This window comes from Neopsephotus bourkii, unplaced genomic scaffold, assembly GCF_033783945.1.
Source record: "Neopsephotus bourkii isolate Nb327-2 ecotype Australia unplaced genomic scaffold, CSIRO-AGI_Nbou_v1 NB_107, whole genome shotgun sequence".
In the NCBI taxonomy this organism is placed as follows: domain Eukaryota; kingdom Metazoa; phylum Chordata; class Aves; order Psittaciformes; family Psittacidae; genus Neopsephotus; species Neopsephotus bourkii.
Genome location: NW_026900624.1, coordinates 4823993 through 4843137, shown reverse-complemented (window position 1 = coordinate 4843137; position 19145 = coordinate 4823993). Strand labels below are relative to the sequence as shown.

At 40.8% G+C, this 19145-nt stretch overlaps 1 protein-coding gene across 2 annotated transcripts in view; it reads right to left on the bottom strand.

The window, feature by feature from the left end:
* Positions 1 to 410: 410 nt before the first annotated feature.
* LRP6 (LDL receptor related protein 6) overlaps positions 411 to 19145 on the bottom strand; it is a 127602-nt gene continuing 108867 nt past the window's right edge. Inside the window, exons 16-23 of one of the 2 annotated variants that reach the window (XM_061358490.1) lie at positions 17708 to 17917; positions 16240 to 16365; positions 14739 to 14975; positions 12950 to 13060; positions 10891 to 11121; positions 9271 to 9407; positions 8006 to 8103; positions 411 to 6246 (exon numbers count right to left, since the gene is read on the bottom strand). In XM_061358490.1, the coding sequence (XP_061214474.1) occupies positions 5955 to 6246; positions 8006 to 8103; positions 9271 to 9407; positions 10891 to 11121; positions 12950 to 13060; positions 14739 to 14975; positions 16240 to 16365; positions 17708 to 17917 (1442 nt within the window). In that variant the 3' untranslated portion in view covers positions 411 to 5954. The remainder of the gene's footprint in view (positions 6247 to 8005; positions 8104 to 9270; positions 9408 to 10890; positions 11122 to 12949; positions 13061 to 14738; positions 14976 to 16239; positions 16366 to 17707; positions 17918 to 19145) is intronic. The other variant, XM_061358499.1, reaches the window with a different exon arrangement.

Below are 19145 nucleotides of genomic sequence, written 5' to 3'. Positions count from 1 at the left end.
GGGAGGTGGGGGAATTTAACTTTTAAAGTTAAAAACGTCTCTCTTTCCAAACATTTTTATACAGATTGGAAGATCAGCAGCCTCCAAAACAACCACCAGGCATCCCACTCTGATCAGGTTCTATTTGGCAAAATTGTCTGGTTTGTTTTACCCTGTAAACTGATCTAACTGCACAATCATGGAGACTTTCAGCTTTAAAGTGTATCCAGTTGCATTGCAGAACAGAAATCAACAGAACTGCTGGATGTCAATAATGTGTTTCAGGCAAATGCATCAGTGTTTGCAGAGCCTGCCTACAGCATCAGAAAACTGTGCTCTCCATAAAAGCCAGAATGTGCTAAGACACATACGGACTTTTACCTTTAATTACCTGCCCTCCAGATGCTGAAACAAAATGAAGAGTACCTCTCCTTTTTCGCTCTTAGTTTTATTATAAAAATCAACATTTCATTTGTTACAACTCAGTTTATAGCAATAATTGGAAAGGATTTTTGTACAAGGTTTATATACACCTCACAAGTAAAGCACTTTATTTTACAAAAAAAAAAAGTTAGTGAATGAGTGAACAGGGCTGACCAAATGTTGGCCATTATAATATAAATACATCCTTGCAAAGCACCATCGTACCAAAGTTGATGAACAAGAGACACCAGCTGGCTTTAAGACAACGACAAACAGTGATTAAAGCTTACAAAAAAGAACAAACAAAACAAAACACAAGATTAAAAATCTGAAAGCAGCACCAGATCCTTCACTTGCAAACAAGGCTAGTTCAGCTTAAGCCTGGTGGTATCCTCCTCACAAAAAGACACTTTCATTTCCCCTGGCTGACTGTTAACTGCCTGGCTTAAGGCTACAGCCATTTTAATCAGGACTTCAAAGCTGCTCCTTGTTCATTTAACAGAGGGGAACAAAACTGCTCTCTAACAGCTTTATGGTAACAATCATGCTGCCTGCTACTAAGACAATCTCTGGCCTGAATGGACTATGGACAGTTCACTTACCCACCGTGCACAGTTCTTCAATGGATCACCCCGTCCCTCTATGTGCCACACTGGTATCATCCACCGAGCTGCCCTTTTTAAAGATGGAAAGCCACTGCCCATTTTGGATCACTACTGCATTTTATTTGACCTCGTTTAGAAAGAAATGGAGTGTCTTGCGGCCATTTTCGAGCTATTCGATCATTCCTAACTTTTCTCAAGATGCTTCTGTCACCATATTTTAAAAGTTAATTTCCAAGCAATAACCCTAACTGCTAAGAAAGCGATTTCTGAATAACACTGTTCAAATTGTTTTTGCACCCAGTGAGCCAGCTATTTTTTTGTTGTAGAAATAATAAGTTACCTGTTACACGCACAGTATATGTTCAAACTGTCCATAACAATACTGTGCAACAAACATGCTCACGACAAAAATGGCAGGAACAGAAGCGATTGGTTACTTCTGAAGAGATAACTTGAAGAAGTCAGTGGGAGTCAACAGCATAAGTGATCAGAGAGTTCTGTAGTTCAAGCAGCTTCCCCCAGAATGGTGCTAATCAATTAACTGAAGGAGATTTGCCAAGCAATAAGGAATGGAAATACTCGATATTCAAGAGAGTGGCCTTTTCTTCATCTCAGCACAGACATAATTGCTTTAAAGCAAAACAAATGAATTTGTGTTTAAGACTCACCCATCAAGCCATCTTTAGAGAAGGGGCAGTAATACAGAATGCGCAGCTGAACACCACCAAAGTCCATTAGTGCAATAAACAGGGATTTTCTGCATGCACCGCTCACTTGCAGTGGATTGCAGAACCTGTCATGTCAAGCTGCTTGGGTGCAGAGAGCTCAACCTGACAGTGGTGGGGTGTGAATGTGTATGCATGAGAGAGAAAAATATTAGCTTTGGGTAAATTCACATTATCAAAGATAAGAATACATGCATACATGCACTTCTACATGCACATGGTGGGGAAAAATGTCATGGCAGTAATCTGGAATTTACAATACTGAAAGTTACAACTCACAGCAAAATGAATCCTTTGATATCAACTGGCTCATTTGCATTACTGTAAATATTTCATTTAACGTACATGCACAGGTTGCATGAATTTATATTCACGGTAACAGTTACTCAAATGCAAGTTCTACGTGCACATTCCATTTATCATATTGACGTTCTTCTCCAATAAATATCTTGGTATCCAAAAGCAGCAGAGAAATGAGGAAGGTATGAAACGTATGCAGTATAACATGGCAGGTATGATTTTAAAACAGAAGACTAAGTCTCATTAATGTTGCCATTTAAAAGGCTAGGCTTCTGTTGAACCTGAAAAGATCAGTTCTCAAAAAACTATGCTGTAACGTCCCTTCTGCTTCCTTTCTTGAGAAAAATATAAAGGAGTGTTCCATTCCTGATTGAACATGCCAGTTATTTCCATTACTAGACAGACAGCTAGGAACACTCCTCAGATGTCTACATAGAGGAAAAAGTGCATAACGAGTACTTGTGCTAATGCCTTACTGTGTACGTACCTGATGCTGTGAGATAAAGACATTTGTGCTTAGCTTAAAAGACAATGAACAGTTTCACTGACACCAGTGAGACCACTTCCATGCTAATGCTACAAAGCCACTTTAGCCATCTCCCTGAACTGAGTATGTGCATTATCCAAACTCCTAAGACCTTGGTCAGTTTGGGAAGCATGATCCCCACTGAGGGAAGGAGAAAGTATGAATCACAACTGGCTCAGTGGTGGAGCAGAACAGAGAGGAATTGCTTAGTCCCATGTTCAATCAGCCTGTAGTTTATCCACCGGGAGCATGTCAGGTATGCACACTAGTTGCATCAACGCTTTTGTAATTTGGAGATCCACCCAAGAGGAACTTCACAGATCATCAACTTTAAAAACATTTTACCCTTGATTTACTGGGAAAACACATGTACTTGCAAAGGCAGATCGCTGCTTCCCACTAAATAAATTCTTTGGTTAGTCCAGATGAGAAACAGCCTGCTCTCTATGCTGGTCATCTTCAGTGGAAAAACACAGCCTGCCCACCTTCCCTCTCTTCACGTGAACCTCCCAGAGGCAAATCACTCAAGATACCTGATGCATAAACCAAAACATATGTATCAAAAAGACTAGATCAAATCCTACATTGAATTATATGTCCACCCCATTTGACTTCAGCTATGTATGGCTGTAAACTAGCAGCACAGAAGGCAGGCAGCATGATCCATATGCTGAGAACTTTTATCTTCTAAAGAACCCTCACTGCAAATAACACAAATCTACCTGCAAGAAGTCCCCTCCAAGACAAAGCCTCAGTGAGGCATCTCACCCTTACCAGGAAGAGGATACCACTCCTTAAGCTCAACCACCTTAGAGTTTTTCAAACAGAAATTGGCACACTGAAAATAAGTATTTTGCAAGAAGAGACCATTGCCATCGCAGTACAAGCACTTGGACTGAGATACAACAATGCAATATTCTTCTGAGTTCATTAGTGCAAGTTTCCACATGTGAACCCCACACGGAATGCTGCACATGAAAAAATGTAAACAACAGAGAAGTTTCTAATTCTCATCAGCGTGCCAGCCTCGACACCCCCCGCCCCGACACTCCCGCCCTCCTCCCCCCTTCATATAAATGGTTTCGAGTTCCCTTATGGTTCACAATACCCTCCTCAACATCCACCCTGCTGGAGAACACAAACAAGCTTCTTCACCAGCAAGGAAAAGCCAGATGAACAGCTACCATGTTTCCTAGATACCTAGAATGAAGCTGGGCAAAAAAAAACACTTAGTATGCCAGATCCAGAGATCAACTGTAATAGCCTGGAGACCACCAAGGCTTTTTAAAGTTTCCTCAGGTATCTTGGACTACTAGGAAGACCCCTTTACTACCGCTGGAATCCCAATACCATGGTTTTCCTTGGAGCTGAAACCAAGTGAGACTCCAGTAGTCCACATGAGCGGCAGCAAGAATCACTTGTCACTAATTCTGTCCACAGCGTGAATTAAAGCCTATGTCACAATTCAGATTATTTCTCTTTTAGTTGAACCTGGCTGGGAAACAAGCAACAGAGAACAATAAAGCCCAAATGGCACCTCTGAGGAGTTGTTAAACCCTTGCAGCCCAAAGGCTGGGAGGCAGAAGCTCCTCAGTACCTTTGTCTTGAAAGAGAAGATTCAAGAGGGCTAGTCTTTGAAGGCACCGAGCACCTTCAGTAGATTTGATGTCAACAGAAGGTGCAAATGCAAAATGCCATCTAAGATCAGGTATACTGTGAGCTCCGCTACAGTCAAAGCAAATTGAAAACACTGCGCTGGAGTCAAAGAGGAGTTAATAATATCCTAGGTTGCCCCCTCAACCTACACAAATAATGTTTTCACTTGATTATATACTCTCCCTGTCAAAATTACCATGGTGAGGCTGACGGGAGAAGGGGCTAAATATGATAATATACAAAAATAGAGATGCGAATATAAAATGGTTTGGTTAAGAGTATCTTAAAATTTGACATTCACAGCGGTTAATACTAAAGTATTAAACTCACACCATGCAAACAGGAGGTATGTCAAAATCATACTGAGAAAAACTGGCTTTACCTAACACAAAGAAATCATGAGCAGTTAATACAGCACGGGAACCCCTTCCAATGATCAAAACATCTATTTTTTTTATGGACAGTTGCTCCACTGAAAGTTAAATGCTTCCTTACTAGGAAAAAATAATATATATATATATTTATATATATGATTTGTATACTGTGATATCAATATACACTGAAAGTACTGCAAGGATATATTATTCATTTACAGTAACACTAACAATCCATGGTTAAATTTATAGTTTATAAATATGCTGTCTATATTATATGTGGTATAAAAATATTTGACATTTTGTGGGCACTAGGTCAAAATAAGGTTTTCTTTTTTTAAAGGACTAAAAATCATTCAGGTATATGCATATTACCCTTGTCAATTACGTGAAAATCGTACTGACCTGGTACAAAGCAGAATCCCACCGTGTTGGCAAAGTGAAGAAGATCATGTATAGCATGATACTCTCTGCATGACAAGGCTAATCAGGATAAAAACCAGAACTTACAGCAGCCCAGTTCTAGCAGTACTTGAAATAAGGATATCATGATTTAAAGTGACATAGGCAGGAGGAAAGGATGCAGAAAAGATGGGAAAAGCTCAACAGGAGGGAAAAAAAGCGAACTTTAAAATATACCCAACAAAAAACTCATCGAAATTCCAGAAGCAAGGAGAGAGCTCTAAATGCTCTAGTTTGGTAAATGCATTACAGAAAAACAGAGGTGTATTCATTTAAAAAAGCACGTGACTCTTTTTGTGGATTCACTGCTACGACTGCTGTATTCCTGTAGAAAACAAAGCCCTTTGTGTAAGGTTAATATCTGTCCTGACTGCGTTTTCAAGTTTAACTTTAGTTGCTGGCCCTCTGCAGTTAACATAGAGGTTATTTGGCTACTTCCAAGTATCTATGGTATGCTGCTCTGAGACGGACATTTTTATTCTTAATTAATTTAAACATTTTTGGTATTGACAAACCCCACATATCACCTCGCTGGACAAGAAACACATCCCGGTCCTTCCATTTCCTTATGTGCTCAGTCACTTCACTGGATTAAGGCATGTTTTTATGTTCCACTTGCAAAAATAAAACCTTTTTGTACAAATGTCTGGGTTCTTTTATACAAAAATTTTTCTTCTTATGGCACAAGCAGCAGTTGCTGTTTAAGAAAATATATAAATATCCTTTTTTTTTCTTATTCTTCTGTACAAATATCTTCAGTATTCCTCCACCCCATTTAATAACATTTAACTGTACACTGTCCTACCTCATCCTTCGCCGAGAGCTCCCTCCCCCCTCCCCAGTAGAACACTTTGTATTTACACTTTCACAGCGGAGGCAGATGATGGGGTGGGGGGGCTCCCCCTCATGAGGAGTCCGTGCATGGGGACGGCGGTGGCGGGTAGAGGTGGTGGGAGTAGCTCCGCTCCGTGTACGGGGAAGGTGGGCAGCTCTCGTAGTTCTCCTCCGCCGACAGGTACTGGCTGCGTGGGGTGGGTGGCGGGGGGACAGGCTCCGAGTCATAGTTCAAGTCACTGGTATAGCCCTTGGCCGTCGCTGCTGTGACCCTTCGGCTGGGGGCATAGTCACTGTCACAGACATCCGTGCTGCAGGGCGTGGTGGGAGGTGCAAAGTGACGGTAGCTGTAAGGCCTGTAGCTGCAGTGGGGAGATGCATGGGAGAAGAGTCAGCATACAGAAAGACAGGGCATTTCCAGCAATGCACTCCTGAGCAAGCAAGCGTGGATAAGCCAAGGTGGAAACAGAGTGGGTCAACCTCTGCAGCAGATACACAGCATCACGTTCTTCTCTCCCTCTTACACTTAACTCCCCTGCAGAAGGCCCACCTTTGCACTACAGCGTCAGTCGAACTACAGGAACCAGTGAAAGGGATGATAATTACCAATTATCTGTGGACAACAGGCTCCCTAAGGACTCACTTTAAGTAGAAGAAGTTGCTCCTAAGACAGTGGGGCAGGAAGGGCATAGAGGTGTGTATGTGAAATAACTGTGTTCCAATTATATGGACAAGATAGCCTGTTTCCATTATGCAATTTATGATACTTCCAAACCCAGACAGGGACACTTAAAATTGCCTGGCACATTCACAGCAGTCAGGAGAACACTTGCCTGGGATGGAATTCCCAAAGGCTGCTACCACAAAATATTCTTTAAATTAAGCCCAAGATAGTTTAAATAAAACAAACTAGAAAAAGGAGTGCTTGGCAGCTACAACTACCAATATTACAGTCAGTTGTCAGGGGTGGGTGGGCATGCAGCTCCTTTATATTCAAGTCAGAATGTCAGGAAAGATGGGAAGAGCAGAAGCAGAAAGGCCAGAGTTTATTTTTGGGTAGGGAAGCATTCAGAAAACATTCAACCCTATTCTACATCCCAAATTCCATTTATAATACAAGAAGTCCTATTAGCTAACCAGCAATGAGTATGATTTCATGCTGGTGCCAAAATTTGGGTTTCTTTCATTAGAAAATTACTCATCATTTTAAAAGATTTTTCATATGGCTGCAAGGGATCATTATAAACATCTGGTCTGACCTTCTGCACAACAGAGGCTATACTTTCTGCTAATGGAGAAGAGATGTCTTATCAGCCCCAGAGACCTCATTATCCAAAAGCCCCCAAAGGCTCTATGTTAGGGAGGCATTTCTTTCAATAGACAAATGGAGTGCTCTCTTATTGACTAGATCTTCTAGTGGTTTGGGAGGAGAACCTTTACACCCTTGGGTAGTAGGTGTCTCTTTCTTTATTTCTAGTAATTAGTTACAAAATGATAATGCACTCTAGCATCTCACAGGGATGGTAAGAAAGATACATTCAAGTCAACAGAGATAAAGCTTGCATGCCCATACATACATGTCACATAAAATAAGCAAAAGGTTAGCAACCTTTTTCAGACAGTAACCCTTAAGTGTCAAAGTAGAACTTCTGTGCTTTACCTAGGCCATAATACTGTTACTTCTGACTAACTAGCCTACCTATTGCTACCTTTCCTCCACGTGGTGTTTGTCTATCATTTCTGATAATTCTGTGAGAAATCATTTATAACAGAAGGTTATAAAAAATGGTGGGGCTAACTCCAAGGTGAGTATTTCTGGCTCAAAGTTACCACGGTACCAGGTTTCTTTTGGCATTTAGCTAATTTTGTTATGAGCATTGTCATTCCCCCTAAAGCAATACACCCAAGAGGTGTACCACTAACCCACCTCCTGCAAGATTTACCTCTGCACTTCCATGCTTCAGTGAAGGCAATACGTGTGAACCCATTTGAGCACCTGTTTTAGTGCCTGCAGAATTAGGGCTTTTGATTGCAATTCTTCTGGAGCAGAGGCTGCCTTTCTTCTGCATTTTCTCTACTAACTGCTTTTATCCTGAAGGATGCTATTGTACTAGTAATTACCTGTAGGATCTGTGAGTGGATGGGCTGTTTGAAGAATACCCGAATTCCATGGTATAATGTGAACGTTCAGTAGCTGGTGATGGTGGTGGATTCAAAATCTAAGGGGGAAGAAAAGAAAAAAAAGCCACAGTTAAAAAAATAAATATGAAGGAGACAAGAAAATATCAGTTTATAAATTTTCTTTTTAGTGCTGTTTAGTAGGAACCTGAAGTTAAGAACTGCATGCACAGGCCCTCCCAACAAACAGGTTTTTTTCTTCTGTTTAATTCCCAGTTCTTTAACAGACACTGGAGATGCTGCTTGTTACCATTCCCACAGAAGCTATTATTAAGCTCTTCTCAAAAAAAGCTGAGTACTGTTGCTATTTTGACATACCTAGTGCTAAAAAGTAAACTTGAATCTAGCTGTTCAATGCTATATTGTCACTAGGGATACCACTGCCCTAGGCAAACCGGCAGATGTCTGCTCTGGCTAGCTGTAGTCCCCAAGTATTATGCTGTTTACAGTACCTGCAGTGTGCTGTCTGAGACAAGTATTTTTTCCCTATGCAGACATGCTCTTACTGCCCAAACGGTACTGTGATTAATATAAAGATGTAACATGATGGGTTGATTTTCGGAACTGAAACACAGTTTTCAGCTTGCACTGACCAAGCACGTAACCCTAACACTCGACAGTTGCTTGGGAACTTCATATAAAACTATCTAAAACAACAACCACAGATTCTAGAAGTAAAGAGACAAGGAGCCCTCTAGGGCTGGTACCAATTTCTATATAGCATCTAGTGCAGCACACTACCCATTTGCGACTGAAGGAATGCTATGGAGTTGCAAGACACTTGTTCATTTAGCTGTCACTTGCAAGACATGTGACACAAAACTTCATTTTAATTCCTTGAAAGGTCTATACAGAATCAGCCAGTTTTACCTCCAGAGGCACATGGCAGAGTATAATGAAAGGAGATCACTCTGCCAGAGATGCTCAACTTTTATAAGGATTTTTAATCTCCCTTGACATTCAGTCTAGTATCTTATTCAGGCACTGATCTCTCAACTTTTTAAAATTAAAAGAAAATTCCTATCCTGTTTTGGAAAAAGACAATTCCCCTCTCCCTTTTCTTTGAAAATCACTCACTCCATATTCCAAAGAGTTCGTTAAGATAGAAATTTTAAACAAAACATTCACCTGTCAATTAATTATTCTCAGAAACACTCTGTCACTTCCTTGAAAGTTATGAAAGGTCTATGAATAATAGAATGACTTACTGGAGGAAAGTAAGTGCCTTTGGTACTTGAAGAACTACTGGAAGAGGCTCCAGTGACATGGGCCCTGTCGTAGGGTGGCCCACTGCTCCCTCCCATAATGCTGAGGGAGCTGATCACAGATTTACCTCGAGACATCCCTGAAGAACAAAGGCAGATGTCAATATGGATGTCAATATTCAATTCTTTGAAGCAAACAGAAAAGAAAGCTTAAAAACGATCTAGAGGATAATAGCAGTATAAGCACAACTCCTGAAACCAAAATAAATTATCTCAGTATTAACAGCAAATTCTGTGCTCCTTGATGGACAACTGGAGTGAAGACTGTCAGGGAGTAAGAACAGAAACATAGAATAGTTAGTGTTGGAAAGGACCTTAAGATTATCTAGTTCCAAACCCCCTACGTGTTGGGTTTGTGTTTCAGCTACTCAACTGCAGGGCGTGGCACTGGGCTAACCTAGAGAAACAGATTTCTTTTACTTGAATGGCTGGAAAAGACTTCAGAGAATGGGCATTCAGGCACTATTTCTGTGCCTCAGAATAAAACATGAAACTGACTCTGACCACCTCAACTGAGCAACTGGAATATGTGTTAGAAGAAAGGGTTTGTGTTCTTTCATTCTGACACCATTAAGTGAGCTTTTGCTACTGGACTGAAGCATGCTGGCAGAGTGTCCAAGCGGGAAATGGAGAGGAATGCCACTGTGCTCGAAGTAATGGTGAGGATTCTGCCCAAGGATACTTTATGAAAGCAGGTTATCACAGAAAGTAATTTGGTGTATTACTTTAACCCTGTAACAGCCTCACAGAACCTCTGTGTTCTGACTGGAACCTGCTGGATCCAAAGCCACAAATACATATTGAATCAACATATACAGAAGCAATGCATATAAATGACATGCAACATTGCAGTTCAGTCTTACTTTTCAAACATTAGTATCCTCATGTGCTTGGACTGGTGTTGGAAACATCATCATCAAAAGAAATAAGCTGAGACCACAGTTAGCGCTGATCATTACAGACTTTATGAGAATTTTCACAAGCATACAAACCCAGTCTAAAAATCTAATGAGAATAATTATATAATGCTTGAAGTCCTATAAATACAACTCTGTGTAGCTTCACCGTGCACTGTCATTACACTTTGCTGATGATGTAATAGTCCAAAAATAGGCTGCTTTAGTGGCAAAGAAGAGAACTCCCACAGTATGTGTACCTATCTGATCACAGAATCACCTAGGTTGGAAAAGATCTTTAAGATCACCAAGTGCAACTGTTATCCCAGGACTGCCAAGACCAGCACTAAACTATATTACTGAGGGCCTCATCTACACGATTTTTGAACACTTCCAGGGATGGTGATTCCACCACATTCCTGGACAGCCTGCTCCTGGGGCAGCGTTTGCAGCCTTACAGGCCTCAGCATTGCTAAGTTCTGCATATTTGGATATAAGACTACATTGTTAAACAGTCTTGTAGCTCTGCTAAGTATCTGAAGGCTCGTGATTAGCATAGGTAGAATAGCAGCTCATTTTTGTAAGGAAGGATGGTGACATGCCTCGACAGTCTTGGCTTCCAACAGCTTCCAGGAGTTATACATCTGAAATGTTTCCATTTACTCACCAGGAAGAGACCCTGACAGAGAGCTTGGGTGAGGCACATAACCAAGAGGTACAGAAGCTGGTCCATGCACCACATAATCATTGGTCATCGTTTCCCCATCTCCCTTCATGCGTGGGCACAGCACCCTCTGGCAGATGAAGTACATTGCTCCAACCACAAAAACTGTAAGGATCACACCAATGATGGAGCCTATAGTGTTATTGGGCTGTGGTGCGGGCTCCTCCGTTGTGTCTAAAAGCAAAAACAAAAAACAGGCCACGTGAGTTAATACAACAGCTTCATGTACCAACATCAGTTTTACTGACATCTTTCAACACAGGAAAAATAAAAGCCTTCTCTTCTGCAGGCAGACAACAGCTTTCAAATTAATATATGGGAGGAACAAATAGGCACTGGGGCAGGTCTGTTTAAAGACTCTGAGTGTCCATAAGATCCACCTATGCTCATGGTGACCTCCACACATGCAGAGAGGTTTTTGAATCACAAATGATAGGAAATATACAATACATGCATATGCAGGGGGTAATAAACCAGGTCGCTACCTTGCTTCCTGGTGACAGGCAGGGCTATCCTTTGAACTTGATGAACAAGACCTGTAACCATGACTCCAGGTGGCACTGTGCTGGGGACTCCAGTTATGCTTTCTCTTGTCATTAAAGACAATGACAACTATTTTTCATGTTGCACCTCATCACATAAGCACCTAGTTTATCACTCAGCGTAACAGAGTGGCACTCCCTTTTCTCAACTGTGTAACACTCACTTATGCTGAACAGCAGAGGTGATGCATCAATGATCAATTTTGTATTTGCTGCTATTTACTACCTAACATACTCCACATCTGACCCACACTGATGGTTACAGACATAGCTGAGCATCAGCATTACACACCCCATCCTTGTGAGGAATCTGTGTCTGAAATGATTATTCAATAGTCAAAATGAGTGGCTTTCCCAACAATACCAATTCTAAGCAGTGATATTTCTGGGAATAAATGACAACCCCCTGCCTGTGCTTCACGAATTTGACAAGAAAAGCAGACTTTAAAGTATTTTCCTGTTCCAGTCAGTGTTTTACATCTTATCCATTACTGAAAGCCTTTTCCTCAACACATTTTCTTCTCCCTGAACACCAAACCCACATTTTAACCAGCTTGTCACAGTCTAAAGAGATAAGTAAACACACTTCTAATCATACTGGAAGGGGGACAGTGACAACTGCAGTCTTACTCTAGGTGGGCTAGTTTTTCATCATCTGCTACAAAACCAGCAGATATATGAACTGCAATAAAGATAACTATATATGTCTGTGATAATGTCACTAATGACTTGATAGCATAACAGAACATCTCCTATTACTCCTTCTTAAGTTTAAGGGCCCAAGTCTGGCTTTGCATTTTCAAGTTACGTGTGTGTCAATCATGATACACAGATCTCTAGCACAAGAAGAGATGCCCCTATTTACAACTTCTTTTAAAGCACCAACCGTGAAAATGAATTTTCAAGTTGCAGTTCTAAAGGCAGTGGTTTTCTTGCAAAGCCCTGGAGATTTCAAGGTAGGGGACATGACATGTTACAAACCATAAATCAAGATCAGAATTACATCTTTTCAAGATATAAAGGAAATTTTAGAAGGCTTACTCTATAAACAGAGTGTTCCTCTGATTCTAAAACCACCTGCTATTAACTCTCTGGATGAGCAAAACATGGAGCAGAGCAGTTATGTATGAAAGCCTCATGCTGCTAGATTTTTCATTAACACTACTCCAATTCAGCATACTAACAGCTTATAGGAAAACAAACCTTTTATTTCTTTTAAAAGTGTAAAAAGGTAAGTGGGAAAATTACCAGCCTGCCCTGCCTCAGAATACTAGTTCTTTTTGTTATTCCTATTCCAGCATGTTATGCATTAATTGCATGACAGCAGTTATAAACAGGAGCATTCATTATGGAGTAACTAATTCAGTCTGGTTGGCAGAATAAAACCTAACTCGGAGAGTAGGTAAGAAACAAATTTTGGATGCTGCAATCAAGTCTCTAGTCTCAGGCTTTACACTTACAGCATCCTTGCTCATCTGAGCTGTCACTGCAGTCCAGGTTGTGATCACATTTCTTGCTTTTCCCGATGCACTGCCCACTGGCACAGCGGAACTGATCAGTTAAACAAAGCACTGGAAAGAGAACCTCACAAGTCAGTATCAAAGATTTCTACTCCTTAAAAAGATTAAGAAAACAAGATACCAAAGCATGCAATCAGTATCTCAGGTGAGCTTAGCCTGCTGCTAGCTTCAACTCTTAAAGTAGCCAGTGGCACAAAAAGCTCCTCATGCCAACCATGCACAAAAAGTGATTCAGTGTTCTGTTGGGGATATTGCACAGTGGGTACCTGGGTCCTACTACTACTGTAGTAAGGTCACTACAAAATAAAGCTACCTTAACTAAGTAACTCAGAAGCAGAAGGCTACTGAGAACACACGTGCTTATGCCAGGACACGGCTGTTGCAAAACTACTGTAACAATCTCCAACTCTAAGCATTTACTGTAATATAAGGGAGAAGAATTAAGTTACTAAAAACCAATCTGTCAAACCATGATGATAAATTGTTTAAGAAATATAAATGTGGTTTATTAATGTCCTTGTATTCTTCCTGTAAACCAGAAAACTCCTTGATCAGGAGACAATATATTTCACTTGACATTATGTTTTGAAAATGCAATGAAAGACAGGAGATAAAACTGGAGCTTTGCCAGTATGCTCAAAAATAAACCACCACTCTGGGAAAAAGGGTGCTGCAGGCAAGGTAGTGGCTGCTGTTGTTTACACATATTTTTGCCTCCTGTTTCTCATAAAATGCAGAAATTACTTCTGATTCCAGCTGAATTAAGCAGTTAAAGTAAAGGCTTTTCTGTAATCAACTTGAATACTCTGAATAACAGGGCCACTCTGAAGGTGATAAAAAGCCTCTCGTCTGGTAACTCCAATCACTGGATGGCAACTGGGAATCTAACTGCACAATGTATTTTGAAATGTCAGCATCTCATCTGTCTAACAATCACTTTTCATCACACAGGAAGTGCATCAGTCCATATGCTTTTGTTTGAGCTGGAGCCCATGTTTTGGGAAGAAAATCAGCCTTGATTCAAAGGCTCTTAGACAGTTTCTTTAAAGAAGCAAAATGTACTGAAGATATATAGAGAAGAGTCATCTTTTCCAGCTTGCAACTTGTCCCTATAACTCTTCACTATTTTGCAGTAAGGAGAGGGCGAGTTTACTCATATTTCACACTGTGGAGTGGTGGGGTAGTTCAGATTCCACCAGATTCCTGTCCTTCCCAAAACTAAGAGAACTTAATTCTCATTGTGCTGGAAATTCCCTCAGTAATTATGGTGTAAATACTCTCATTTGCTGTGCTCTATAGGAAGAAGAGATCTCCAGAAATCTCACCTGTCTCTCACTCCCATTTACTCAGAAAAGCTTAACTTAATTTTCTTCACATATTATAAAATAAACAATCCCAAGACCTTTACAAGGGACACAAAAAAACTATGACAAGGATTTGCTTCACTCTGTAATTCAGTTACTGGGTTTTTGGAACTCAAACCCATACCACTTTTAATATCACTTTTCATAGAGTTTAAATCACTGTGCAGGAGGTCGCTGTTATTTCAGTTTCACAGGTGGAGAAACAGAAGTATGGAGCTGTGAAATAATGGCCCAATTAACAGACCAGTTTGAAAACTAGCAGAACCTCATGTCCTTCCCAATTCTACCCAGCAATAACTTTGGTATTTATCATAGTGTCCACAGGACAGCTCTATTGTCACCACACTTTGAAAGATCCTTTGTACCTTCGCAGTTCTTCTCATCCGAGTTGTCCTGGCAATTTGCTTCTCCATTGCACCGAAGGGCACTGTCTATGCACTGTCCACTTTGACACTGGAACTGGGTGTCTGAACACACTGGGCAGTTCTTTTCATCACTGTGGTCTTCGCATTCAGTGAAACCATCACAGCGCCAGGCCACCGGGATGCAGTCAATCTCACCTGTGAAACAGGTGAACTGCTGAGGGGAGCATGTTGGCGGTTCTTTAAAAATCAAGCAAACAAAGAAGAATTAAAAATCCAGGTGAACAAATGGTAGATCAGGACAGGTAAGAACAAGAAGAGCTCAGACGCTTTCACTTATCAAGCAGCTGATAAACGTGCCACGTCATAAGGTAACTTCCACCCCACCCCACCCCCCCAATTTGTGCACATCCTGAACTCCATGTGGCTCACCTCAGTGGAGGTTCATTAGGCAAAGAACAAGAGAATCAGAGAAATATGTACACTCGAAACAACTGTCTTCCCTTCCCACTTCAGCCTCTTACACTCTTAGCAACTCAAAAGTCTTCATTTAAAGTTAACACGCTTTTCTACTCCATCTTTCCTGCAACACCACTGTATACACAACTGATGGCTCACTTTCTTGTCATTGTATAGAAAACATTAAAAGGATGTAATGCACTGCAGATGGATGCACTGTGACTCAGTGTCTAGTTATGGGCCCTTGACAGCTCTGCTCGGTCAAAATTCTTTTAAAACGATAAAAATCTGCTCCACCTAGTCAAGTCCCACTATCTCAACACAGTTGTTATCTGTTATTTAACATTTACTACAGTAACTGTTAATCTCATACAGTAAGTAAGTGCGGTTTTTTTCCCCATTTTTTTGATCCTCCTTTTTCCCCCTCTTCCCCTCCCCTTCCCTTTTTGGCCTGGTCTTAAACTTGCTCCGAGAAAATATCTGTATTATGTTAGCCCTTGTTCCATTGTGAGACCACATATCACCTTGATGGCGAGAAGACTGCATAATAAGTCCATTCAGTATGGTGGCACAGAATACCCCAAAGTGCCTCTCCTGTCCCCCATTTCAACCCCACCTCTGGAGACACCAGGGCATAGGCTACTGTGGCTGTATTGCCATGGAAGAGGAAACCTGCCCTTCTGGGACTGCAGTTCAGAAAGACACGCAAAGGGCAAGTGAGGAGGAGAGCAGAGAAGAATAAAATGGCACAGACATGGTGCAATATGCAAAATGTGAGAACCTACCACTATTTGGAAAAGAAGAAGTAACAGAGAACTAGTAAAAATCATACAACTGAAAAATCCAGTTGAAATAATTCAGTGGTCTTAAATAGGAAGGGTGAACAGAAACCCTTATTCAACAATGAACTGGTAAGCATGTCAAAATGTGTAACAGCACCTGGTGCACTGTCATCTTTTTTCTGCTCAGAAGCCACCCCTAAAGATGGAACCCCCCACACACCCAGAAGCTGAGAGCTTAGTGACAGAGCATGGGAAGGACCTACCTCCGCAGGACAGCTCATCCTGCAGCAGAACAAGGTGGACTGGACAAGAGCAGCGCGTGGTGCCATCGCCCTTCACAATGCAAATGTGCGAGCAGCCACCATTATCTTGAGAACAAGGATGTTGTCCTGTGGTTTGAAAAATAAATACAGGTACTGACAAGAAATCCCCACCTCTTTTATGACTTCTCAGTAATTTCTTTGGGTTCACAGGACTCCCTGCATTACTTCCTTACCCCTGGGGAGAGCACTACTAGAAACAGCTCTGAAAAATGTATTTTGTTGTGTTTCTTCCCTTTAGACACACCAGTAATTACAACGCACATCTGAAACACTAAAAATCATGCCATGGGGTCTACTGAAACGACACTAAACTTCTTGTTTCTTGTGTGAGGTAGAATTAGTTCTCTGCAGCAAAAATAGTAGCATTAGTAATAGAAAAACGTGCCTTGGGTTCCATACTTACTTTTCTCTATCAAAGACCATTAAAAAAGTAAACTTTTCTAATTTATGAATTCTGTCACTTCCATGCTGTCTCTGAAACTCAAATTAACATGCTCTAGATAAATATGTCTCTTCATTTTAATGTTTAATAAGGACAACACACTTCTCTTGGAACTTCTGACAAATTTACTGAGATTAATAGCACACACAACTAGTAGTATTCTGCAGTGAAGCTTTAATTAAACATCCCCAGACATTTTTCTACATATTTCTCCAAGGCATGCACCACAGTCTATTAACCAGGCCTATTTCCTCCAGGATGACAGCAGCTCCACTGCTTTAACCATCCAGCTCCCATCGTTTCAAGCATGTGTGGGGGGAAATGCTATACCCTGGTAAAAAGAAAAGTTTTTAAAGTGCAGCCATGTTTAACACAAATTGTTACTTAAGACATGCTTCCTTTCTGCAACACAACATTGACCTTCTGGCATTTACTTTCAATGCGAATTGTCACGAATAAAAATTGTTCACTTTTCCTTCAAACAGGCAGTTCACTGAAACATCTACTGCTACTAAAATGTGCTGAGAGTTGTGCTTGTCTAAATGGAAATAAACACCTGATATCAACTCACTAGCATGATGCCAGAAAATCCTCTACTAGGGATAACAAGATGTTTCCAGTGTGCCTACAGACACTCATATGCCAGGTGCCGGCATGGGACTACCAATAAAGTTGTCATCAGCAACAAAAGATGATGCTGGATTTGTGATAGATTTCCAGTCCATTGCCAACTGCCTGAAGGAAATAAACTTAATTGCACCCTGGCAATGTACAGACACAGAACGATACCAGCTTCTGGCCCCTTCGATCTGTACTGATGTCGCCCAATGACAAGGCCAAACAGGCTCATCTTTCTGCAGCCACTCCTTGCCTCAAGCCCCGCAGGCACTGTTTGCACTTGCAACGTGCTTTTGAGATGTGTAGCGTCACACACTGTTTGCACTTGCAAACAGAGACTGCACTTACTGTATTCCTGAATGTTGAGCTCTTTTACAGCATGGATGTCACTGAGTTGTGCAATACGAGCTTGGACCTTTGTACGTCCTTCTCGACCAGTCATATCAATCTTTTCAATCATCTGCTGTTGCCTGTCAATCCAATACAGCCAGTTTTCAAATACAGTTAGTCCCACAGGCTGCAAGATATTAGAGTCTTCCAAAACAATCCGGTTAGCACCTGCGGAAGGGAAAGAGTGGCTTAGCTCAACTGGAATGAACAAGAATACAATCACAGATACTTTCTACACTACTCACACCACTGTTTTCTACTACTTTTACACTACCAGGTAAGCCAACTACAAAAGCAATCCTGGTTCCCCTTATGCAAGACTGATACATTTTGCAGGCAGTGTCTGCACTTCAAATACAACTACTGTCTGGAGTTTGGTGCTCAGCTCCACGAGCCTACCCAGTCTTTTGACTGATATGATGGGAATCGATAATACTTTTCATTCTACCTTTTTCTTGAGGGATTAACTGCTTTCTCTTGGCGCACAACAGGCAATAAGAAGATGAATTATTAGCTTGAGTTGACTAATACAAGATAAAATCCAAGCGAAGACAAAGTAGTTAGTACTTCTCACATGAATGATGAGATGAAGGTAAACACTTGACTTTTGACTTCCTCATATTCTTTCTTTTCAACTACATCATCTTTGTAAGGTTTTCAGGCTAAACTGGGAATGCTAATTTGTTCCTAGTGAAGAGTTACTTTCCTCAGTTCCTTTAGCAATCACCAGTAGCAGGTCTTATACCTCTGAAGAGTATTTGCTGACTTTTACACTAGATTACTCTGTATTAGAACTAATCAAGAGGAACTGTCATGTTTCATGGTTAAGACTCAGTCCACAGCTATTTCAAAGGTATCATTAAAGACTGTCCAAAACCAGTGAAGACTTAGTAGCTCATACACAAAAGGAAAGGATGTTATTCAAAACCTGAGAGCTCAGGAGTGAGGTTTAATCCATGCTTCCTTTATTTTACATGATATGACAAGGTCATTAACACTAAAATATTCTGTGAGGTTTATCAGATTCTGAGCAGAAAATTGCTCACAGACATATGGATTTGCTTCAGTTTTGAGATGTGTAGTGTCACATAGTATAAACTTAGGCCACAGCTTGAAAATTAACATAGAAATCCTAGTGGTCCAGATATTGGGGCCCACAGCTATGCTTAATTTTCACTTTTACTACAGGAGACAATAGCTTCACATATGTTCATCCACAAAATTTCTAGTAAGTTCTTATATTTTGTCCTGTAAAAATATGCTAGAACAACCGAACACCATAAAATTCTATCCCGTCTCGACCATATCCACACAACTAATGTTATGGGACAAAAGACACATATTTAATAATTTTATAATTAGAGCAAGTTCTATATCCCTCTGCTTTATTTAGTAG